A 25,510-nucleotide genomic window follows, 5' to 3' on the forward strand; every position below is an offset into this window, starting at 1 on the left:
AGGCCTCCTGCGAGGACGGGGGCTGGGATTAAAAATGTAAAATATAAATATAGGACAAAACACACATCACGACAAGAGAGACAACACTACATAAAAAGAGACCTAAGACAACAACATAGCAAGGCAGCAACACATGACAACACAGCATGGTAGCAACACAACATGACAACAACATGTTAGCAACACAACATGGTAGCAACACAACATGGTACAAACATTATTGGGCACAGACAACAGCACACAGGGCAAGAAGGTAGAGACAACAATACATCACGCAAAGCAGCCACAACTGTCAGTAAGTGTCCATGATTGAGTCTTTAAATGAAGAGATTGAGATAAAACTGTCCGGTTTGAGTGTTTGTTACAGCTCGTTACAGTCGTTAGCTGCGTCTTCATTAGTCAACATCACAAAACACATGTAGATTCCTCTCAATGGTACATCCAAAAGCCCTAACTCAATGCAGAGGGCATCAAGCAGGCAATGTTAGTGATATGGCCAGGACAGTCCTGTCTGGGTGGGAGGGCTGGGGATCCTACCTCATATAGTGAGAGGATTTTATTACCAAGCCAAACCTAAAGCCCTGCAAACAGACCATGCTTATCCCCATGATGCTGGGCCTTGCCTTTCCAAGTGCATTGTTCCAAGAACACACACCAACACACATTTAGCATGGCAGCGTGTAATTAAGACTCTTTTACTGAGCCTGTCATTATCGCATGGCTGTAGGCAGCATGGCTGATGCTGGGTTCACAGCTTGGACGGGAGATAGGGCTTCATGGGAACACACAAGGATAAAAGACAGTGCTGCTGCTTCTGGACACAGCAGCACAAAGAAAATAAATACACTGTTGTTGGAGGATTAAGTATTTTTAAAGATTACTGTATAGGCTATTATAATAGGAGTTATTATACCCTCCTAGAGAAATTCCATAATATTTGGTTTTCTTGATAGAAAGTCCAACTTCACTCTCTCTGCCAAATTCTGTCAGTAAGTGCACCCTAGAACAAACGTTTATGAATGTTACGTTATTTATTTCATAGAATAATTAGCATAATAAATAACATACAACTAAATGGATTGTAGGCATGTAGCTAGGCCTACTAAACTGTCATTTTAAAGGTCTAAATTAAAGTGAAATACCTATTACATTGTCATAGATCTTGGAAGAATTGTTAGTCACATAACCATCGATATCTTACTGATGTTGAAACAACAGGATACTATTTCAATATGAATGGTAACTTTGTAATGTATAATAATGGTCAAACTGTTCCTTTAAGCATTCCCCGTTTACATGATAAATTAAGAGTCGTTTTTCTCTGCTAACTCCTCCTCTGCATTCTGAACAGGCTGCGCTTTTACTTCCACTTGAACAACCAAGTCGTTTTTGAGCGCATTCCCCGTCAGCTAATGTGGAGGGAAAGACCTCGGTCGACCTACCCGAAAATATCGATTTTGCACCGGATATAATTTCAGTTCATGTTTTGAACATACGAAGGTTAGTTATAACAAGGTAAACTTCCTCGAACTAAATATAGTTTTGGTCGAAACTATATTTACTAACGAGAGAGTGACCTGAGAAAGAAAGCAATAGATGTGGTTCGAGTTCCATGCTTATAATAAGACATATTTTGTCTGTCGAATTGTAACTCACGTATGGATGGATTTTAGGAGGTGAAATTGGACGTCAGTCTTCAATTTAAATTGGTTCGTACACAGTTTGTTTGCCTGTGTGCGTTTCAGGAAGAATATCGAAGTTGCATTCTTCAGCACCCATACAGAGGGAGAGTGGGCTACAGGTAACCGACTGGGAAGAGTGAAGAAGATACTTTGCGAAATTGTTTTATCCGGATATTGACGCCGAAATTAAAACAGTTGTATTTGGTGGATTATTGGAGCTCATCATCATGGAAAAGTGGGAGATTCAGTATATCAAAATGGAGATGTGAAAACGTGGCATTTGTTTTCACACTGTCAGTGTTGTTTATACTACTGCGCAAACTGGACTTTTCTTCTTTGCAAATTGACTATTTATTTCGGATTGTTGGAGCGATCGCGCCTTCTTGCCAACTTTATCAGGGAGAAACTTTTTTATCCACAAAATGCCACAACTGAACGGAGGCGGCGGCGATGATTTAGGGGCGAATGATGAAATGATATCATTCAAAGATGAAGGGGAGCAAGAGGAAAAAATATCCGAAAATGTATCAGCCGAGAGGGATTTGGATGATCTGAAGTCTTCTTTAGTAAACGAATCGGAAAACAACAGTAGCTCATCAGACTCCGAGGTAAGGACGTTGCAGTGAAGGGTGATCTACTGAATAGCTTGTCCTAAATAGGCCATATACATCAGATTTCAAACAATATTTTTCTGGTTTGAACGTATTGCTGAAATAGACGAGCCTACAATAACATGTTTTCCCTCCTTGTTCTGTGTGTGCCTCTGTCCTTATCAGCAAGCAGAGAGGCGCCCTCAACCAAGACCAGACTTAGACAGTTACGAGAAAACCAGGGATTACTTTAGTGAAGGTAAAAACTACCTCTTGCAATGCTGTTGCTTAATATATTTTTAATGCATTACATGTACAGTGATGTCCCTTTTCTATATTGACTTCCATGCTCTGTCCCTACAGCATTCAGAAGACAGCAAGATGGTGGCTTTTTCAAAAGTCCCCATTATCCTGGGTACCCGATTTTCATGATCCCAGATCTTACCAACCCCTACCTATCCAATGGGGCCCTGTCCCCTAGCGCAAGAACGGTGAGTGGCCATAACAAAGTCCAGCAAAAGTTACTCTTCAGTGTTGCCACTAATCTGCATCTGCTGTCCTCTGAAGGCATGCGTAAAAGTTAATTCTGCATAACCAGACCGCCATATTCCCTTAGTGTGGCCTCTCAAGGAGTAACTAGTTCTTTGTTCTTTGGGGATTTTCCCCCGTCAGCCTTCTGTAGGATACTAACTGCCAATTTAGACTCAATTTCCAATTCTCATGAAGTCCATGATTAATCAAGACGTTGATCTATTTATTTCGAGGCAGAAGTGTATGATATGATAAAAATGAGCACTATCATCATTTTGTAAATGTGATTCTTCAACTGAAGCTGTGGCACTGGCCTGGTTAGCAACAACTTGTTACATTTCAGTCATTGAGCATACGTTCTTATCCGGAGTGACTTACAGTTTGTGCGTTCGTCTGAAGATAGGTGGGACAACCACATATCGCAGGCATAGTAATGACACTTTTCCTCAATAAAGTAGTTATCAGCAAAAACACATCAGACTACAGAACTAAGTGCATACTACATTGAGATCCATAAGTTTCAAGCCCATTCAATGTTCCCTAGAGCCCAAATTAAACAATTTGCATAAAGCAAACCTTAATTAATAATTTATGGGTGCATGATACCTGTACTCTTAGACACTTGATGCACATGGCATCAGATGTTGCAGTTTAAATACCTGATCAAAACAAGATGCAGTAGGTCACAGTTGTGTCCCACTGAATGCCCTTGTTTTTCTTCAATTAACTGTCATGTCAGCATTAGCTTTAGACCAGTTATTTACCCAAAATCATATGCCCATGATTTAGAAAGTGTACCCCCCCCAAAGAAAATTATGCCTACTGTAATGACATTATTTCCCACAAATCTATTTTCCATATACCACAATATATAACAGGTTGTGTGGCATATTATGGAAAAACAGTGTGCACTATTACGAGGCCTGCTTATAGGGAAGAATTATGGACACACTTCAGATTTCTGTATGCATTTCATGTAAATATTGTTATCCGTTGTATATAATTAACAGTTAGAAAAAAGAAAATATCCTTTCTGTGCATCAAATCAACTAAAAAACTATGTGGCTAGCATAAACATCCCTGAAACACCACCTAATTAAATACTGTTGTTGTTAAGAGCATTTCCATCCCACAATCCTTCTCTCAGCCCCAAAAGCGAGTGATTTGGATGGGACCAGTGAAGCATTTCACTGAAAAGCAATAACCCCCTTCCTTTATCTGCTTTTTCTGTCTCCTTTTCACTGTTTCAAACCAACTCTCCCTTCCTCCATGGACCTTCCATTCAATTAGTGAGGCGTTAGTTGACCATTGTTATTCTGAGCAGGCGCTTGATGGCTTCATTGGAGGTCTCCATTGGGGCTCATTAACTAAATGGCTACTCTCTACACACAAGGTTCATACCACTGTGGAGATATTTGTTTGTTCCTCAAGTCATGATTTTGTTTTTGTATGAATAGTCAAAAGAAAATAGTAGTTTAAGTAGAAGGCCTGTGTTTTCTGCTTGTACTTTTCACTCATATGTCCCTTTTTGACATTTTTCTGGATACATTCAGATGTTTGCCTTAATTTCGGTTCCTTCGATCTAAGATTATCATTTAAATTATTTTTGTGCATTCATATCTGGAATTTGGCAATGAGATGAGAAGTTGTTTAAATTAAGACCATTTTGTTTAGAACATTTTGTATGATCCATGTTTTTGCAAGCAATCCATTCACATCACAATAATATTAATTGTATGGACAAATATACAATATTTCCCCTCTTGTTGCTTCCTTCTGGATATTTTTCCTTCCTTTCTCCTCACTTTATCTTTTGTGTGCAAGTTTACCAAAATGTTAAACACATCCAAGGTCAGTGAAATAGATTTTTCTGGGTGTTTTTTGTAAATGTGCCAGACCCCATATACGAATGTTATTTACAATGAAAACCAATTCCAGATACAGAAAATTGACTTAGTATTTTAGCAGAAATATCCTATTTATTATGTTGAGTGAGGGAAATGATAACATTTTGGTAAACCCTGTCTTGACCTCATGTTGTTCCTCCATGACCCCTCACAAAGCATGCTGGGACCCAGAGCTCTACCTCCCACCATGGTTTTGATTTTGTTCAGAAAAAGAAGAAAAAACCCTCCTAAACAAAAAGTGAGTCAGGAGGGCTGTCGGTTTTCTTTCTCAATTTCAGTTGCTTTAGGGAGGGATCCACATTCCCTCGAAGTGTACCAATGCTGGAGCTACAGTGAGCTCCAAAAGGATTTGGACAGTCACACTTGTTGTTTTGGCTCTGTACACCAGTACTTTGGATGTTAAATGATGCTATGACTATGAGGTAATGAGGTGTACTTTTTGCACATAGTCTACACATTTTAGAGGACCAAAAGTATTGGGGAAAAATTCACTGTCTATTAAAGTAGTCAAAAGTTTAGTATTTGGTCCCATATTTCTAGCTTGCAATGATTACATCAAGCTTGTGAATCTACAAACTTGTTGGATGCATTTGCTGCTTGTTTTAGTAGTTTCAGATTATTTTGTGCCCCGTAGAAATGAATGCTAAATAATGTATTGTGCTATTTTGGAGTCAATTCTATTGTAAATAAGAATAGAGTATGTTTCTGAACACTTCTACATAAATGTGGATGCTACTATGATTATGGATAGTCCTGAATTAATCATAAATAATGATGAGTGAGAAAGATACAGACACATATTATATGCCAAAGACATGCTAGCCTCTCACCGTTAAAATAATGGGTGAGGTTAGCATTTTGATATGTGTGCATCTGTAGCATCCACATTAATGTAGAAGTGTTTAAAAACGTATTCAATTCTTATTTACAATGAAAGTGACTCCAAAAAGACACAATATAATATTTACCATTAATTTCCATTGGGCACAAAATAATCTGAAACCAAAACAAACAGCAAATGTATCCAACAAGTTTTTTAGTCACAAACCTGATGTAATCATTGCTTGGTAGCAGTATGGGACCAGATACTAAACGTTTGAATACTTTCATACACATACTGTATTTTGGGGTGGCAGGGTAGCCTAGTGGTTAGAGCGTTGGACTAGTAACCGGAAGGTTGCAAGTTTAAACCCCCGAGCTGACAAGGTACAAGTCTGTCGTTCTGCCCCTGAACAGGCAGTTAACCCACTGTTCCTAGGCCGTCATTGAAAATAAGATTTTTTTCTTAACTGACTTTCCTAGTTAAATAAAGGTAAATGAGGTCCCAATACTTTTGATCCTCTAAAATGGGGGGGGGGACTATGTACAACAAGTGCTGTAATTTCTCAACGGTTCACACAGTTTGGATGAAAATACCTTCAAATTAAAGCTGACAGTCGGCACTGTATCATTTCAAAATCCAAAGTGTTGGAGTATAGGGCCAAAACAACAACAAATGTGTCACTGTCCCAATACTTTTGGAGCTCCTCCAAACTATAGGGGGAGGAAAGAATCAGGTTAATGGGCCATGTTGAACCCAGTCTGTCAAAGAGCACCACCATGGTAGAGAAGCCACAGTGAGACAATGGCTGGCTGGAATACTCTGGGTATTTACTGAACCAGTAGTCTTAAACTGTGACTGATTTACTGGTATTGCCATATGGAGCTGAATAAAACTCACTGCCTGGGACTTAGTAGAAAATGCTCTGACTTTGAATAATCTGATATTGAATTTATAATCTTTTTAGCCTACAATGATAGTTTTTAAAATTGGTATGCCGAGTTGGATACAGCTGCATTTAATGGTGAATACTTGGTCATTGGTCTCTGCTCAAACATTGGGTACACAAGTTTGTTAAACTAATGAGTTCCACAGTAACATTTGCTCTGTTTACATACCTGCAATGTTTCCTAATTGGTTCGTTAGCTGGAGACTGTGATTGAGATCTCTATACAGGCTCATACCAGAACTTTGTCTTGTTGACTTTGACATCATTGCTCCAGATTGGTCCTCTCCTATGTATATACATGAAGGGCATAACAGTTAAGCCTCTCAAACAGAATACCTAATAGCCCTCAAGCTGCAGATTTCAAGTTTTAATTCCAAAGGGGGGGAAAGTTGTTTCATACAGTAGTCTGGTGTTGAAAATATGTTGCTCTCCAGCTCTGAACAGTTACTACATAAAAAATAAACAACAACAACAATGGATTTGGCCTGCAGTGTCTGTTTTTAAAGATGTAAATCAGGAATAAGAATAAAACACAGTTCAGAATACCTGTGGATCAGAAAAAGGAACGTAAACACAAACACAGGAGCAGTAGAGATGCTTCAACAACGCTGCCTTGCCAATTTTGCATCTCACTTTTAGGTGAGACTGTTAGGGAAGTCTTACTTTTTCTCCCCATGGTACATTCTCTCTCTCGAACAATACTGTCAACAACTCCCCCTTCTGGCCTCCCAGTAACTGGATAAAATAAGTGCAAGCTATGTGATAGTCTTTAAATTACTCAAATATTTATTTCTAAAACAATAGATGGGTATTTTCAATCAATTGATATTCCAAGTTTTTAGAAGTAATGCAATATCCAGACGATGAAAACCGTAACAGCTGAATAAGCATTATTCTTAGGCTTTTCTCAAGAGACCAGCATGCTTTCTGTAGAGTACGCCTTGTTTTTACACCCGAGTCTAGTGTTTCTGGTTTAATCTAGTATTGGTATGTCTATTGTTTTGAGGCACAACTTTAGAATGTGCATATGACAACCCTTTCATGAGCAATGTAAGACACTTTGGCTCAGCACAACACAAATCTCTAGAGGGTGAAGCATAACTGATTTAGTGGCTGTTCTGAGCTGAAATTCCGCTGTAATCCGCTGAGAGTTCAGGAGGAACTTTGCTTTTGGAAAGATGTTTCACCAGACTTTTGTCATGGGTGAGGGCCAAGAAGGCTTCCCCCTGTGAGGTAGACTGTCAGTGTTGTTTTTTTTTAGGCCTATTGTAGATGGATGTGATTAGGGACTCTCAGTGAAGAGTGCTAGAGGAATTGTTCAAAACACTAATGTTTATTGGCCCTATTCTATTTCAGTCAAGATTTCTTTTTTTTCTTTTTTAAAGGGACTCCCTTTTTACAATGTTGTATCAGTAAACAGGGAATTATCTCTTGTGTGTGCAGTCTGTCAGATATACTAAAGTCACCTGGATACAACTGAATCAAATGCATGTGTGCTAGTCAGTCAGGGTGTGAATGTGCTGCTACAATGTCTGAACATGTCAGTACTACACTTGCATGCCTCTCTGACGTCTTCCTTTTTCCAGTCTTTTTGGTGCTTAAAAATATGTAGACAAAGAAAAGTAAACAGTGACATTGTCTTGTTGAATAAAAGGGCCTCACCTTGTATAAGCAAACAGTATTCTGGCGCATTTCCACTGAGGATTTACGTCAGTGTTTTACCCAAAAGGCTCAGACTTTTCTGTTTCCATCTACGGGGGCTGGCACCCATGTCTCACTGGGCAATGGCTCCGGTGGACCAGTTTTTCACCTGGGGCCAAAGCCAGACAGGCCACTGGTACTTTTCAGCCACCATTTACATAACAATGTCTAACTATGAACTTTAACACCTTCTCACAAAGCAACTGATTTGATTATGCAGAGGATGTTGATTCTGCTTACACAAGTCTCACTGTCAGGCCTAGCTATGGAAACACAATTACACTACATTTACATTTACATTTAAGTCATTTAGCAGACGCTCTTATCCAGAGCTGACATTAACATAAAACACTGGCAACAAACTGGTGTGGGGGTAAGTCGGAAGTGTGGCATTTGTGGAGCTGTCTTTTAATCAGGTAGAACACTGCCTTTTCCACTCACCTTGCAGTCCCAATGGTGGAGGTGGAGGGGTGTGGTGAGGAGAGCAGCAGGGGAGGTTCTGTCTGTGCTCTGCTACAGAGGGAACAGTGTCCAGAGCTCTCATTCTGACAAGCCTCGATGCTGTGTGCGACTGCTGAAAGTAATCTCGATGTAAGCTTGCAAATATTTTTTTAACCAAGGACTGTGTAAACAGAGCAACATTTTGGACGAGGTTTATGTTTTGGAAAGGATTTTTTCTTCTTCAAAGGCAAACAAATCTACATCAATTTAGTGGCAGCATTTTGATTAAAAAAGATTGCATGCGCCCTCAGGAACGTCAAGGCCTGCAAACATCTCGCCTCTAAAATGGTATACAGTATTTGTCATAAGTGGGCTTACTGCTTGCAATGGGTACATTAAATGTCCTACAAGTTTATTTGGCTAAACTAAAGGAAAATTAGGTTCTGTATAACCGTGTTCTACTAACACTTTTTAATATCCAGCTGTAACCCAGATTAAAGTTCTGATACAGTGCCTTCAGAAAGAATTTATACCCCTTGACTTATTCCACATTTACAGTCTGAATTCAAAATGGATTAAATATATTTATTTTTCTCCCATCTACCCGATAATGAACAAGTTTTTAGACATTTTTTTCAAATGTATTGAAAATGAAATACCTCATTTACATAAGTATTCACACCCCTGAGTCAATACTTTGTTGAAACACCTTTGGCAGTGATTACAGCTGTGAGTCTTTCTGGGTAAGACTCTAAGGGCTTTTCACACCTGAATTGTGTGGAAAGCTCAATTAGGTTAGTATTATGGAGTAACTACAATGTTGTTGACCCATCCTCAGTTTTCTCCTATCACAACCATTAAACTCTGTAACTGTTTTAAAGTCACCGTCACGGTGAAATCCCTGAGCGGTTTCCTATTTTTTATTTAATATTTTATTTCACTTTTTTTTTTTTTATATAATCAGTTAAGAACACATTCTTATTTACAATGACAGCCTACAGTGGATTAACCACCTTGTTCAGGGACAGAATGACATATTTTTACCATGAAAGCTCGGGGATTCGATCCAGCAACCTTTTGGTTACTGGCCCAACACTCTAACCACTAGGCTACCTGCAGCCCTCTCCTTCCTCTCTGGCAACAGAGTAAGGAAGGACACCTGTATCTTTGTAGTGACTTGGTGTATTGATTCATCATCCAAAGTGTCATTAATAACTTCACCATGCTCAAAGGGATATTGAATGTCTGTTTTTTATTTGTAACTATATACCAATATGTGCCCTTTGCGAGACAATGGATAACCTCCCTTGTCTTTGGTTGAATCTGTGCTTGAATTTCACTTACAGATACTTGTATGTGTGGGGTACAGAGATGAGGTAGTCATTAAGAAATCATGTTAAACACTATTGCACACAGTGAGTCCATGCAACTTATTATGTGACTTGTTAAGCAAAGTTTTACTCCTGAACCTATTTAGGCTTGTCATAACAAAAGGGTTGCGTACTTATTGACTCGAGACATTTCAGCCTTTCATTTGTAATTCATTTGTAAAAATGTCTAAACATAATTCCACTTTGACATGTAGGCCAGGGACACCAAATCTCAATGTAATGCATTTTAAAATCAGTCTGTAACAAAACAAAATGTGTAAAAAGTCAAGGGATTCGGATACTTTCTGAAGGCACTGCATGTCCTAAAGTCTGTATGAAAACCTTTCTCTAGTAGGCGTACCCACCCCTTCTATAGTAATTGAATGAAAAGAGTACAAACCACTTTTAACACTATAGGAACTTGGTTTTACACTTGAGAGATGAGGCATTTGTATTTGTTTGGGCATTAACATTTCTACTGATTACTTCATGAAGTGGTGAAGATGCTACTTAGGTCATTGCTCTAGAATCTCAGCCTACCTCTTTTCCGGTGTCTCTGGGAGGAGGGCTATTTCTCTGTATTTCATCTTTCAGACTCAGAGTTGTTCATGTACAGTTCATAACAGCACTTGTATTGAAGTGTGTGTGAAATGGTGCCAGTCCTGGTTTCTATTCCTCCCTCTTTGGTCTCTGTGGAAAAGCATGAGCTGGCTTCAATTCCACCCGCCACCCCTCTCCTGCTAGCTCACCACCTACCCACCAACCCTCCCGCCTGCCATTAGAAATTCTGTTTATAGCACTCGCTGGCTTCTCAAGAGCAGGGCCCATCAGGAGCATCTCAGCACCCTTTGAGGAAAGGATACCCCCCCCAGCCAAAGACTCCCTACGTTCTGTGACATCAATGAATCCCTTTGAAGTGCCAAGATGAATGTGTGCAAATGTGTTTTTATCAATTTATTTATCCCAGATATGTGTTTTTCACATCCATTAGGTCTGGCCAGAACTACTTCAGAGTTTCAGATATGGTACAGTACTTTTCTTCATGAAAAAATCGGGACTACTTTTTGTTGAACTTGATAGATCTGCCAGCCAAAGCATGAATACCTTTCAAATCCGCATTGATAGTGTCTGTTTTACTTGATACAGTATGTAGAAATAACATGTTTGTAAAAAAATAAAAATAATTTATATATATAACACAAACTCACTGTGCCTACTTTTACAGGTAAGTAAGGAGCTGGTTGACAGGCACCTTAGATCGTAGCGCATTACATGCATGTCGTTTTTCATCACAAAATGGGCGGCCTCTTGTAGTACGTAGGCCTGCATACGGCACTCAAATTTTGAAAAGCATCGCATTATTCCTTCCTTCGGGTAGGGGCAGTGTTGTGAAGATAATGAGGCTGAAACAACTCCCTTGGTTCATTGATATGATCTATATGCACCAAACTGGCAGTCTATTTTGCATTGATAACCAAATGTATAATCTCAGCGACTGTTTTAAAACAATAAACCAAGCAACATTATAGCCTTAATAGAACCCCCCAGATGCATTTTGTTTAGAAGCAATAATTACATGATTGTAGGCTATTTTGAAAGGGTAAAACTGCTGTAACTATGTGCTGTATTTTTATCTGATGCATTCAAGCAGCATATCAGGGCCGGCAGGTAGCCTAGTGGTTAGAGCGTTGGGCCAGTAATCGAAGGCTAATCGAACTGACTTGCCTAATTAAATAAAATATGAAAAAATATCAAACTGGGATGATGTAGGTTACACTGGCAAGTATAATAATATTTTCCAGGGCATATTATTTCACATGGGGGAGATGTGCTAAGATAAAAGGCTAGCTTGCTTGCTGTTTTTAGCCAGCTAGCTAGCAAGCTGCTAGCGGAGTAGCAAGGTAATGTTAAAAAAAACAACTACACTTTCATTACATGTAGTTATTTATTTAAATATGCAGTAGGTTTTCTTTCAAATAAGTGTACAGTGTTGGTAATCTTTCCAACGTGAGAAGACAACAAGAATCTCTGCTATAGCCCCTTTGTGAATTTTGCTATTTGGGAGTCTAGAAATGCATGGACCGTTGAGGTATCGGGTTAACCAAAAGATGTGCATTGTTCCAAAAAACAGACCACCCAAGCGCACACATGGTAAATGACGGTGTGGTCTGTGGATCGACTGAATAAGTGTAGCGAGTATGTGTTTATCACATTTATAAGGTGAGATGAGTCAATGGCATGTTGCGGATCATTAAAGGGATAGTTCGGGATTTTGGCTCTGAAGCCCTTTATCTACTGCCCCAGAGTCAGCTGAACTCCTCTGTCCAGTATGAACCAAGTTTGAGGTAGTTTTGCGAGCAAATGTTAACTAGCGTTAGTGCAATCAATGACTGGCAGTCTACAGGAACAGCTTCCCATAAACTTACATTTTATTGTGCTAACGCAAGTTGGGAACTTTCTTCACACTGAATGTAGAGACAAATGGTATCCACAAGTTTATCTGCTTCTGGGGAAGTAGATTGAAAAAATGTCAAACTATCAATTTAAACCCCAGCAGCAGGTTTCAGGACACCAGAGTGTGGATCATGTATGCCTGTATGCCACTCATTCCACATAATATAACTTCAACACTGTCACTGTGAAGGCAGTTTCCTGACCTCCCCCATGCCTAAAGGGAAAAGAGCTCTCAACATACCACAGGCTGTGTGGTGTACATGGACAGCCCTCTGTTAGCAGATGCTCTTATTTTTCTAGCGTATTTGGGATGGGCCGTCATGGGGCTCAGAGAGCCAGATGAGCTAAGGTAGAAGCAATGCAATTTGAGTCTCGGAGACAAACTTGTCAGCTTCGGCATGGAGGTAAGGGCTAAGCCATGACACCACCGTCATGATATGTGGAATCCTCCCCTAAACAATGGAGCTCCTAGCAAGGCCATACAGCTGTTAATTGTATTGAAAATAAAATGGTTGTCATGACATGAGCAGGAGGTTGTGGAGGCTGGATAATATATCATGTTAATGCCAGCATGTCTCATGCTCACTAATGTCTATGGTCTCCGGTATTAGGAGTAAGCCTCCGTTTAGGAGGGAGTTTGGCTCCCTGGTTTTATCAAGGGGTCTGGGTAATCAATCTGCCTCCCAGGTGATTGGGCCCCGGCTGATGGATGAGGATGGGACACAGTGACGGCACCACTACTCAGGGCTTTGGGATTCCTTCTGTATGTGGTCCTCATGTCGTGGAGCCCCGTTTTATAGCACATTAAGTAACGTTAGCTCTCTTAAAGTGTACACTAAAGTCCTCACTCCACGCTATAAAACCTGATTGTACAGCAGGAAGAAAAAAATAGAAATAGGTTTTCATCAGCATGGTATTCCAAACAGCTGGTTTTAATTTAAGCTCTGCAGGAGACAGAGGGAGCTGAGAAGGGAAGAGGAGAGATTGTTGATGAGATGTGGTGGTGGTGGGAGCATAAACTCTGGTAGATATGGGCCTTTCTATTCTTTTGGTTGTTATCCTGAGGTCGGCCAGCTTCCAGACCTTGAGGCTCTCTTATCTGAGGGATTCTCTCCCCCACAGAGCGCTACTCTGCTGTGGACCAGAATGCATTGCCCTTCCCTTGCAGGCCAATCAGACAGCTGCATGATACTATCAGATCGTACAGTTCTGGATTCCTTAGTACTCAGATATTAATCTGGTTTCACCTAAGTTCATATGAAGGCCATGGAAATGCTTTCTCTGGGTCTACTCTGCAATCTTCCAAGAACGCAGGGTACAGTAAGTATAGTAACTACAGGTAGGTTACCGTAGGTAAAAAAATAAATAAGGATAATTCTTAAGTGTATACTAGTACGGCCGGAGTAGACTCTCCAACCTCTACTATATTAAAGATACAGTGGGGCAAAAAAGTATTTAGTCAGCCACCAATTGTGCAAGTTCTCCCACTTAAAAAGATGAGAGGTCTGTAATTTTCATCATAGGTACACTTCAACTATGACAGACAAAATGAGGGAAAAAAATCCAGAAAATCACATTGTATGATTTTTAATTTATTTGCAAATTATGGTGGAAAATAAGTATTTGGTCACCTACAAACAAGCAAGATTTCTGGCTCTCACAGACCTGTAACTTCTTCAAGAGGCTCCTCTGTCCTCCACTCGTTACCTGTATTAATGGCACCTGTTTGAACTTGTTATCAGTATAAAAGACACCTGTCCACAACCTCAGTCACACTCCAAACGCCACTATGGCCAAGACCAAAGAGCTGTCATAGGACACCAGAAACAAAATTGTAGACCTGAACCAGGCTGGGAAGACTGAATCTGCAATAGGTAAGCAGCTTGGTTTGAAGAAATCAACTGTGGGAGCAATTATTAGGAAATGGAAGACATACAAGACATACATAAAAATGATCACAAGAACAGTGAGCAAAAATCTCAGAACCACTTGGGGGGACCTAGTAAATGACCTGCAGAGAGCTGGGACCAAAGTACCAAAGCCTACTATCAGTAACACACTATGCCGCCAGGGACTCAAATCCTGCAGTGCCAGACGTGTCCCCCTGCTTAAGCCAGTACATGTCCAGTCCCGTCTGAAGTTTGCTAGAGAGCATTTGGATGATCCAGAAGATTGGGAGAATGTCATATTCAGATTGCTTGCTGTTTGGGGTTTTAGGCTGGGTTTCTGTACAGCACTTTGAGATATCAGCTGATGTACGAAGGGCTATATAAATAAAATTTGATTTGATATGGTCAGATGAAACCAAAATATAACTTTTTGGTAAAAACTCAACTCGTCGTGTTTGGAGGACAAAGAATGCTGAGTTGCATCCAAAGAACACCATACCTACTGTGAAGCATGGGGGTGGAAACATCAAGCTTTGGGGCTGTTTTTCTGCAAAGGGACCAGGACGACTGATCCGTGTAATGGAAAGAATGAATGGGGCCATGTATAGTGAGATTTTGAGTGAAAACCTTCCATCAGCAAGGGCATTGAAGATGAAACGTGGCTGGGTCTTTCAGCATGACAATGATCCCAAACACACCGCCCGGGCAACGAAGGAGTGGCTTCGTAAGAAGCATTTCAAGGTCCTGGAGTGGCCTAGTCAGTCTCCAGATCTCAACCCCATAGAAAATCTTTGGAGGGAGTTGAAAGTCCGTGTTGCCCAGCAACAGCCCCAAAACATCACTGCTCTAGAGGAGATCTGCATGGAGGAATGGGCCAAAATACCAGCAACAGTGTGTGAAAACCGTGTGAAGACTTACAGTAAACGTTTGACCTCTGTTATATACCCTTTGTTGGCAATGACAAAGTATATTGAGAAACTTTTATTGACCAAATACTTATTCTCCACCACAATTTGCAAATAAATTCATAAAAATCATACAATGTGATTTTCTGGATTTTTTTTTCTTCTCATTTTGTCTGTCACAGGCCTCTCATCTTTTTAAGTGGGAGAACTTGCACAATTGGTGGCTGACTAAATGCGTTTTTGCCCCACTGTATAATGCCTGAAGGGGTGTGCTATATGGCCAATATACCACAACTATGGGCTGCTCTTAGGCACAACCCAACGTGTGCCTTATTGCTATTATAAACTGATTACCAATGTAATGAGAGCAGTAAAAATAAATGTTTTGTCATACCTGTGGCATTTGGTCTGATATCCCACGACTTTCAGCCAATCAGCAGTCAGGACTTTAACCACCCAGTTTATAAAAATACATGAATGGGTATCTTTCCAGGATGAGTTTAGTGAGCGGAGCAGCTGCTCTTCTTGTTGAAGTTGTAAATCAGTTCGTCTCCTTCCAAAAAAGCAAATCCCCATAACGGTGCTGTGGCTTTGCACTGCTCGTCCCGGCTCAAGTCTCCTGATAAGGGATGTCGAGACAGCACATTGCACCTGCATTCATTCTACAGAAAGGTCCTAGATGCCACATTAACACAGATGGATGAAAATGTGTTTTCTTGGGCATACATAAGTGTTCGTCGGTTATAAATTGTACATACCTAGGTGATTACATGACACTTCAAAACATTTGTCAGAAATATGAGTGTTCATGGTGTCAATACAATGTGTAACAAGTTCACTAAAGTGTGCTCCTCCCATTTCAACTCCTATTACAATTTCATACATATTTACAGTGTAATAACGCTAGTGTTTATGTTCCTGGAGTGTCACAGGTACTGCAGGATTTTGGTCCAACTAGGCCCCACCCCTGACCAACTGTGCTAATTGATCAGTTCAGTGATTGCCTAAATTCAACACACCTGGTCTTCCAGGTGGGTTAAATCAAAAACCAAGGTTGCTCTGGGATAAGGCATATAGGTGGAACAGCAGTTTTGGACCGCTAGCTCTGCACGTTGTGACAGTCAGTCCTAGGAGCACAGCTGATGGATGCTGACAGAGCTTTCGGTGTAACGCCATAATGAAAATGGTTATTTAGTTATCATTCAGCTTGTTGATGTGGATGATGTCCTAACATGCAATTCTCTATTGCCCCTGGGTGCCCTTAGCTACCTCCACATAACCCCTGTAAACCAATTGTACTTGTTAAGGAGTCACAATGTTCTACAGAGCGTCAAATTTGATTAAAGCCAAAGCGAGGACTCTAGTAATCTGAAATGTGTAGCTTCGTTGTCTCCACCTAGACTTGTGGATCCAGTTAGTCAGATGAGATGTGTGTATATTTTATGTATGTATATATTCTTAATTTTTAAATATTTTTTACAGCTTTTCATAGTTTGATTTGTGGTTTTATGGCCTTTCATGGCATATTTAAAACCATGATGCAATGTTCTACACACCGATGAATTCCAGCTGAGATCCTAAAGCATCGGTTTCAAGTGATATTGGGATTTTTCCTTCTGCCAAGGATTGTCCTTGTGATTCCTTCATTTGACACTTTTCCATATTTGTCTTCAAATATGTTTTCAGAATTTTGAAATGGTTGTCCACTAGCATGATTGATCAATGGTATACTAAAGAATAAGACTTGAAATGTATTCTAAAAAACATATAGTGTGGGGTCTCTATGTTCAGTTGCAATATGGCGACTCTTTGGGATGCACACCCCTCTACACCTTCCACTGGCATAATCCCTCATCAATTTACATGCTTTGATACAGAATCCTTACAAATGTGAATGACTTATTTGCTGCATAGTCAGACCAGCTAGCTACATTTAAAAAATAGCTCTAATCAAGCCTATATGACATGGAATAGTCCAAGGAATCCTTTTGTTTGATTTGTACATGGGCTGGAAAGGCCTGCTATTGGAAATCCCTGAAGCAGGCTTTGGGGGCAAGTCTGATTCTCGTGTGAAATGGAAAGGCTCTATAGCTGTGGGCTGAGTTGACTGGGGCTGTATGGGTGTTGGCAGGGGGAGCGCTGTTCATGAATAGCGTCTTTGACTACCTCAGACCTGCCCTGAAAGGCAGGACAAAGACCCTAGGGCAACGGCTTAGAGCCTCACAGCTGAGCTACAGAATGCTGCCTTCACCCAGTCTTCCTCCCTCCTTGCCTGATTTTAAATACTACAGTGGCTTTAAGCATTCTGGAGACCAAGGCTCACATCACTTCTATTACGCTACATTCTCCATCAACTTTCTCCAGTGTTTTTGTTTACATCATGCTAATGCTAGAAGGCTATTTACATGAGCTATTGTGTTGCAACTTTTTGGAAGAGTGGTGAATAATCTTCAGTGAGCTCCTTATAAACAGACTGGGAATTGTTTGTTTCATCTTTATTGTATTTTTCAGTAATGTGTTTTGCCATGTTATTCTGTCCTCCCACCTCCTCCTTTGCTATAATTCATATTAGTCAGGGCTTAGCAAAGCCCCTCGTTAAACATGTATTAACACTAGCTCCATGGAACCCCCCTCCTGCTTGTTGTTGGTAATCACAGCTAAGCTTGGCGTCAGGCGGGTGAAGTCGTTCATTAGGGAACAGTTTTTGTTTGTTTTCGTATAATATGGAGGCGTTGGCAAATAAATGAGATGAAGACTTTAACCTCAAATTCGTTGCTTGCTTCGTTATTTTTGATTGAGCTGTGTGCTACCCCATGGTTTAAGACACAAAACAACAAAAAAGGCACTAAATCTTATCAGCAGAGTTAATGGGTCAGTTCAGCCCTGTCCAGACACTCTCTCCCCATAGGGTCTCCTGTTTCAGATGTCACTCAGAGCTTTGTTTGCCCCCCAGGGTGAAGGGTGAGAGGTCAAGGTTCAGGGCCAGTTTGCTGAGTGGTCACCAAAGCCCCAGGTTCACTAAGCACATCCGTTCCCTTTTTCACACCAGCCCTAAGATACAAAAAGAGGGGGAAAAAGCCACACTATAATTTTTTTCTCATCACAATCTAAAATACATTTTCGGTCTAATTCATTGATTTGATTATGGTGGCTAAATTCTTTCACATGGGTGCAATGACATTGGGTTAGAACTTGTGCCTGAGACATGGATATAGCGTCTTATTGCAAGCTAGGCTAGTGCCATTGTATAAATATGATTTGTTCAAAGACAAGATGAGTTTTTTTTGCTAGAGGCCTGCTTTGCTGCTCTCCTTCAATTACCTTTCACCGCAATACAAAATGGCATTTTGATTTACTGAGCTTTTTATAAACGTCTGACTTATTATTTGCATGTGAAAAGTCATTGTGAGGTTTACGCAAGAACACTTCGTCTCGAGCATCTGTCAAGATCAACAATCCTGTTTTGCACCTCAGCAAAACTTCCCACCCAACATATAAGACTCCCAGCATGTTTGTCCAAAACACCTCCAGAGTTTGCGAGCCAAAGACCTCACCCTCGTTAGCCCCCACCCACAACTCCAGTCTCTCTCCGCCCCACCACCACCCAACAAATGACCTCCAGTCAGGTTTATTATGCAGTTTCACACAGACCAAAATTGCAGCTGCATGGCGAGCAATCTGGATCACATTAGCTCAGGCGCTGTGATTTATAAATTGTTTCTCAGGCCATAAATCCCTGCTGTAATTGTGCACAAGCTCCCCTCTCCCTTCTCTCCCCCTTCGTTCCTCCATCAGCTCCTTCTCCCCCTCTCTATCTGACACACACAGCTTACAGTGCTCAGGTCATCTCTAATTGTTTGCAGGAGTGAGCACTTTGGATTTGGAAGAAGTTGTTGCATTGTGAAGTGGGAGAGAATTGTTTTGTTTTTTAGGAAAGACTATATCAAGATATAAATATTTTTTTTCTCCAATCTCAACAAAACTACTATGCGAGCTGAACAGTATACGCAGTATTTCTAGTGGTGATTTTTGGAGAGTGGTTGGTGTTCAGGTAGGTCTGTGGCAGCATGGTCTTGGCTCTGCTTTCCTGAACACTCAGTGTAATTGGTAGGGGCCTCCCCTTAGCTCTGCCCCTGCCTGGGAATCTGATATTTGCTGCAGCCCCTGGTCATAATCACCTTTCCCCTCTCATAAGAATGTATTCAGATTGAATGATAGTAATATGCAAAGACTGGAATATTTTTTTGAAATTGGCAAGGTTAACCACGAATTGGTGTATGGATTTCTATCAGGGTTGGGGTCAATTTCATTTAACTTCAGTCAATTCCGGAAGTACACTAAAATTCCAGTTATCTTCATTGTTTTTACTTGGAGTTTGGTTCACTTTCTGAATTGACTGGAATGTAAATGGAATTGACCCCAACTCTGATTCAATATCATTCCATTGACATTTAGTGGCCCCCATTCTCCCTGATATCATGAAAATCTCCATGATATCATTGGCATTCATCAGGACTATTGGCTAGCATTGTGCCTTTTGGTACTTCCTATAATCCCTTTCAGATACAGATCATTTGATTTAATTTGACATGGCATTTATTATCCGTAAAGATTTTTTTTCTTTCTTTTAAGCTCTCTGAATTTCATTTTCCTCACTTTTTCGCCAAACACTCCGGAAAGTATTTGTTCCAGAGGTTTTTCCTGAGTGTTGACAGGGATTGAGCGGTTCTTGTGTGCTCAGGAAGGGGAAGGCTCCTTGCATATGCTTACTACTCTGTTGTTTTGCTCTGACGACTTGGTGAACCTTGAAGAGGTAGAGGACCTTATGACCCAGGCTCGTTTTGCTCCGTATCCCTCCTAAAGATTGATGTTTCTGGAATCAGGGGACTGGCAGGCAGGGGACTGGCAGGCAGGGTGATTTCCATTGGCCTAAATTCTTCCGAAATGTCACTTTCTTTGGAAAGTGTCATTTTATATATGTTTGTACTAGTGAACATTTGAATATTTGTACTTTTTAAAAATGGTTTCCTTTGTTTGGCACATTTTTACCCATTTTTATTTCTAAAAAATCAGCAATTAGGGCTGACTTAGTTTGATTACTAATTTTTATGTGAATGTTTTTTTAAAAGTCCAAAATGCTGCCATATTAAACTTGAACAACTTAACTCTGATGTATGGGCTGCAAGTTCAGGCATGCATACCCACAGTGAATGTGTCAGAGAGAGACTAGGTTAGCAGTGGGGTGAGAGGGGTGTCAGGCAGTAAAACTGAGATGAGGCAGGGCTGAGACTTCAGGTCCTGAGATTTGTGCCTACTCTCAGTGCAAACACAGGAGGCATCTGCAGGCAGCTGTGTGTTGGGGGAGGGGCTGGTGCTCGGGCAGGGAAGGGGGGGTGGAGTTGGAAGAGGGGGGCTGCAGAGTGAACACAATCAACCCTCTGTTTTCATAAGACTTGTGGTATGTGAGAGCAGAAACAAATGTGTTTAATTTAGGCCCTTTTTCTCTCTCCTTCTCCCCAGCACCCCACCTAACCACTCCTCTTTTATACTGATTTTTCTCAAAGATGCTTCATGGCCTCCTGCCTGTGTCAGCTGGTCTGAGGAGTTATTTAACATTTGGCAGACTTATCCTTGTTTAAGATCAAATTTACCCAGAGGTGTAAATATTTATCTACATTTTCTGGGAAAACATTTTTTTTTGTTTCTACCTCAGTTTAGAAGTGGTTATTGTGTAGAGGTATTTACCCTGTTGTGTGGGGGTGTATGGCGGACTTATTACCGATCATAACCTGCTTGGCTGGCACCACACACTCTATTATGTTGGTAACCCATGCTGTCTCTGTCAGTACATTTGTGTTTGGGTATAAATGAAAAATGCAGGTTTCATTGATGTCATTTGTGTAGATATTGCACTTTTAGCTCACACACACACACACACACACACACACACACACACACACACACACACACACACACACACACACACACACACACACACACACACACACACACACAGCGAGAGAGAGAGTTAATTTGATTTCTCTCTTGAGCTTTACATTAAACATCCAGCCAACCACTGTTAGTCACAACTAGTTCTGGAGTTAATTACAGAGGTTTACGGCTGTCCATTTCAATGAAAGTAGGCTGCTCCCCAAACAATAAAATGTTGTGTTACTGGACAAACGGTGCCAGGGGAAATTACGTGAAAGACTGACAATGTCTCCTCCGTTAAAAGTGTAGCATGGCTTGACATTGGACCGCATTAATACTGCGTTTACCAGGGTAGTCTATCACAATTGAAACCAGATACCACATAATTGACTTCAAATAATTGAGTGTAACAGCGTGACTGCCTACTCTCTTTGAATGAGAAAGTGAGCCTCCTGCCAGACACATTATTATTGTCTTGTGGCTTTAATTATACATTGTTTTATTTGACCAGCTTGCCGTTGTTTTCTGTAATAATACAATTGCTAACTTATTCTAAACTTTCACCCCAACAAGTGCTTATTTTCCTAACCACATCTGATCTGAAATTGCCTTAAAGTAAAACGATACTGTACATCGTTTAAAGGGACATTCACTGTTCTGCTGTAGCAACACTCTTTAAACTCTGGCAATAATTCTTGATCGTGTCAATCCCCCCCAAATAAAAATTAACCCTGATACAAATAACTGCTTGAGATACATGCACTCTCATTAAAGCCACAGTCTTTTTCTCTCTAGTAAAACCCTCAAGGCACTATTCAGAAAGGCCAAAATAAGAGGTATATCTTGGGTTTGCACTGTTGGTTTGTGTAAAAATAGATTCTGTATACATTTGTTTTTGCAGCTAGCCTAGTGGAATGAGACAGAAGTCAAAATTCATGAGTGGGGACTTTACAAACAGAACCTGATTTTTAGCAGCCTAAATAACAGCCTAAATAAATCGGGGCTTGCAGACCAGTATGGCATTTTTCAGAATATACATTAACTAGTCATATGACACTAAAGCTCACTGAGTTCAATACAATTTAATCTATTTAGTTTTTGTGTAATTTAGAATTCCTTACAAATGAATCTAATGCATGTGTAGAAGAACGCAAGCTGCCTTTTTACTGTTGAGCATCAAACCAATTAGGCTCCTGAGTGGCGCAGCGGTCAAAGGCATTGCAGTGCTAGCGGCGTCACTACAGACCCTGGTTTGATTCTAGGCTGTATCACAACTGGCCGTGATTGGGCGTCCCATAGGTTGGCGCACAATTGGCCCAGCATCGCATAGGTAAGCCAAAATTGTAAATAAGAATTTGTTCTTCACTGACTTGCCTAGTTAAATAAAGGTTGAATTTTAAAAAAGTGTTGATGATTCAGCAAATTTTTCTTTGTTTTTCTGTGTCTTAAACGTCAACTTTGTAGTTTGTAGACGAGCATGGACCAGTGATGTCACCTCTTTATTTGACCAAGACTGATGGTTGTAAGAAAGCATGGATGGTTGTTATGTTGGATTTGTCTGGGACTGTTTGGCACAGTGTGTAACTGATTTAGAATCTTGGCAAAGCCCCTGCACTGTGTTTTTAAGACCTCCCTCATGCTGCCTCCCCTCTTCACTCTTCTCTTTCCCTCTTTGCGCTAATAGTTCTTTTGTATACAAGAGCATGTTAAGAGGCCTATGAGCCTGGCCTTAATAGGCCATGTTGCCATAGAAACCAGTGCACTCTGGATGGCTGACCTTTGACCCAGTTTTTCCTTGGCTGTGAATAAGAGAGCAGGGCGACCAACCTGGTCACAATAGAGGCCCAGAGAGCTGAGGGAGTGCCCCTGTCACAGTCACTTAACTTCACTCCTCCACGTACTAATGGACACTTTGAATGTGCTAGCCATTAGAAGGATGCTAGTGACCCTGCTTGAGACGGCAGGCTTCTCGGGGTTAACCCCATGCATAACCTGGGTGTCTGCTCTGGGCTGGGGCGTTGGGAAATATCACCCCGCTCTTCACACATCCTACCAAACACATCTATCATTTTTATGTTCTCAGATTCAAAATGGCATAGTTTGCAATGTATCCATTTGAAGGCTTGTGCATTTGGCACACAGTTTATCCTTAAAGGACTGTTTTTGGGGCTTTGAAAGTGAATTGATAAAGTGTTTCTAGTTGTTGTTGCATTGGATTAGCTCATCAACTTTTATTCAAGGTAATATTTTTCTTTAATGTAAAAACATTTTTGTTAATAGCTGACAACTCCATAAAGGTGAGCAGTGTATATCTATGTTTACATAAGAAATTGTAAATACAGGGTGTGGATATATTCATGGTAACTAATTGTTATTTCCATCAATTATGTAGGCATCATAATATTTTCTCTGTGTAAGTTCCTTCGTTTTCCTGAGGATTGTTTTCATGGACAACTTCCTCTTATAAGGTAATCCACTTTACTGCAGACTGGATAATGGGCTGTTTTTCCACTAACAGCTATTTCTGTGGCCAGTAGCAGCCAAGCTGACCAGCATAACTTCCCATCATTTCCCTGTCAGTTAACCACTAATTAGCACAATGAGGGCTGGAGTTTGCTTAATAATTGTCTATGTAATTGCCTGTAATATCCGGAAACAATGGATCTTAATTCAAATTTAGACCATTTTTTTTTTTTTCATTTTATGTCATGCATAGATCAAGTAGAGGTGGCAATGGCTCGCATAAGCAGGTGATTTGAGCGGAAATAAACAGGGAGGGACTATGGCGTAAGGATTGGCAAGGCCATTGTGTGGTGCTGCTGTTCATATAGGTAGAGGATCATTAACAGCTCACTCTTAACAGCAAGCTGTGTGGCCCATTTTCTGTTGAGGGGCAAAAGAAAACAATGGGGAGGGGCTCTCCACAAAGTAGGTGATTGACATATATGCTGGAGCAATCCCTGGAAGCATTTCTCTTTCCCTGCTGTTTGGAGAAGAGTGTTGAGAGTGGGGTTGATGGCCCCCAGCCCAGAGCAGACACCCTGCCCGCCAGGCAGGTTTTCTGCCCTGGAGTGTCCCTGTCAATTCATCTGCTGGTATTGGAAGGGCAACTCCACCACTTTTCAACCTCATTTTTATTATCTCCAGCACAATACCAGTGTCAACATACTGTATGCGAAAAATACGCATTTCAGCTACAACTTCTACCTTTTTATATACATCATCAAAAGTTAGAACATTAAACAGTGATTTCCAAACACTGAGATTCACGGTGATGTGGGGAGCAAGAAATAGGATTTTAGCCAAGGTTGCTCGGCACAGACACACGGTAGCGTTTGCTGGCCGATAGTATTTAGAACGTCTGAACAGAGTGCCGGCCATAATGTAGAAACCTAGCGCAAACCGATTCTACATGTAGAACCGTGCAGAAAGGACATCCACCAGCAAGTGAACCCTAAAACACACCGTGCCGAATGAACGGCAGATCAGCATTTGGTGCAGTGTGTGTGGTCCCTAAAATAGACATTGTAGACATTTTCAAAGACACATTTTTGTAGTTGATTGACTATAGAACAAAATAACCTGAGGATGTGTCAATCGCAGATTTGATTAAACCTTTTCAAGGAGTTGTAACGACACGGCAGATAGTTAGTGGAAAAGTTTGGGCTGTTTTTTTCTGTCTCTGGCAGAGTGTCTGACTTACTTTGACAACAAATGTCCAGACATCTGCCTCTCCTCTCCTCCATGCTCTGATGTTGTTGCCTGGCCAGCAGTATGACGGCACACACTTCAGAGATGACAAAGACACTTGGCCATGTTTCCCCCTGCTCTGTGAGAGAAATGTAACAATTAGAACCCAACTCTGGCAGTCCGCATGCCCCAGAGCATATGTTGTATTCTCTCTGTTCGAAAAACCAAAGGGCTTCATCTTGGCTTTTGGGAAATTTTCTGTGGTGACTCTGCCACCTTTGTTGCATCTGGGTCCCTGATAAGTAGCACAGTATTCTACTGATGTCTATTCTGAGTTCTGGAGGCAGAGGGAGGCTGGAAGACAATTTAGAGGCATGGAAATGGATCAGATAGTTGCAGAAGTTGACTTTTATTTGCACAGCTCTCACAGCTTCTGAAACTCTTCACCAGAGCAGACTCTACAGTGAAACCAGTGTCTCTATGGAGGCCAACCTAGGCCTGCTCAAATTGTGTTTGTTTCTAATGAAATTAAGGGCATCTACAAAGCATTACTTGACTGCCTGAAGTTTACTGTAAAGTGTAATTGTTGATTTTAGTTTCAATCTTTTACAGATTATTCAACAAGACTTCAGCCATGAGAATAACCATTT

At 40.7% G+C, this 25,510-nt stretch overlaps 1 protein-coding gene across 3 annotated transcripts in view; it reads left to right on the forward strand.

Annotated features, from left to right (window-relative positions):
• The first annotated feature begins 1,334 nt into the window (after positions 1–1,334).
• LOC118374384 (transcription factor 7-like 1-B) overlaps positions 1,335–25,510 on the forward strand; it is a 45,150-nt gene continuing 20,974 nt past the window's right edge. For 2 of the 3 annotated variants that reach the window (XM_035760780.2, XM_035760782.2), the window contains exons 1-3: positions 1,335–2,290; positions 2,459–2,531; positions 2,636–2,763. In XM_035760780.2, coding sequence (XP_035616673.1) covers positions 2,105–2,290; positions 2,459–2,531; positions 2,636–2,763 — 387 coding nt within the window. In that variant the 5' untranslated portion in view covers positions 1,335–2,104. The remainder of the gene's footprint in view (positions 2,291–2,458; positions 2,532–2,635; positions 2,764–25,510) is intronic. The other variant, XM_035760781.2, reaches the window with a different exon arrangement.

The sequence above is a fragment of the Oncorhynchus keta genome, chromosome 25, assembly GCF_023373465.1.
Source record: "Oncorhynchus keta strain PuntledgeMale-10-30-2019 chromosome 25, Oket_V2, whole genome shotgun sequence".
In the NCBI taxonomy this organism is placed as follows: domain Eukaryota; kingdom Metazoa; phylum Chordata; class Actinopteri; order Salmoniformes; family Salmonidae; genus Oncorhynchus; species Oncorhynchus keta.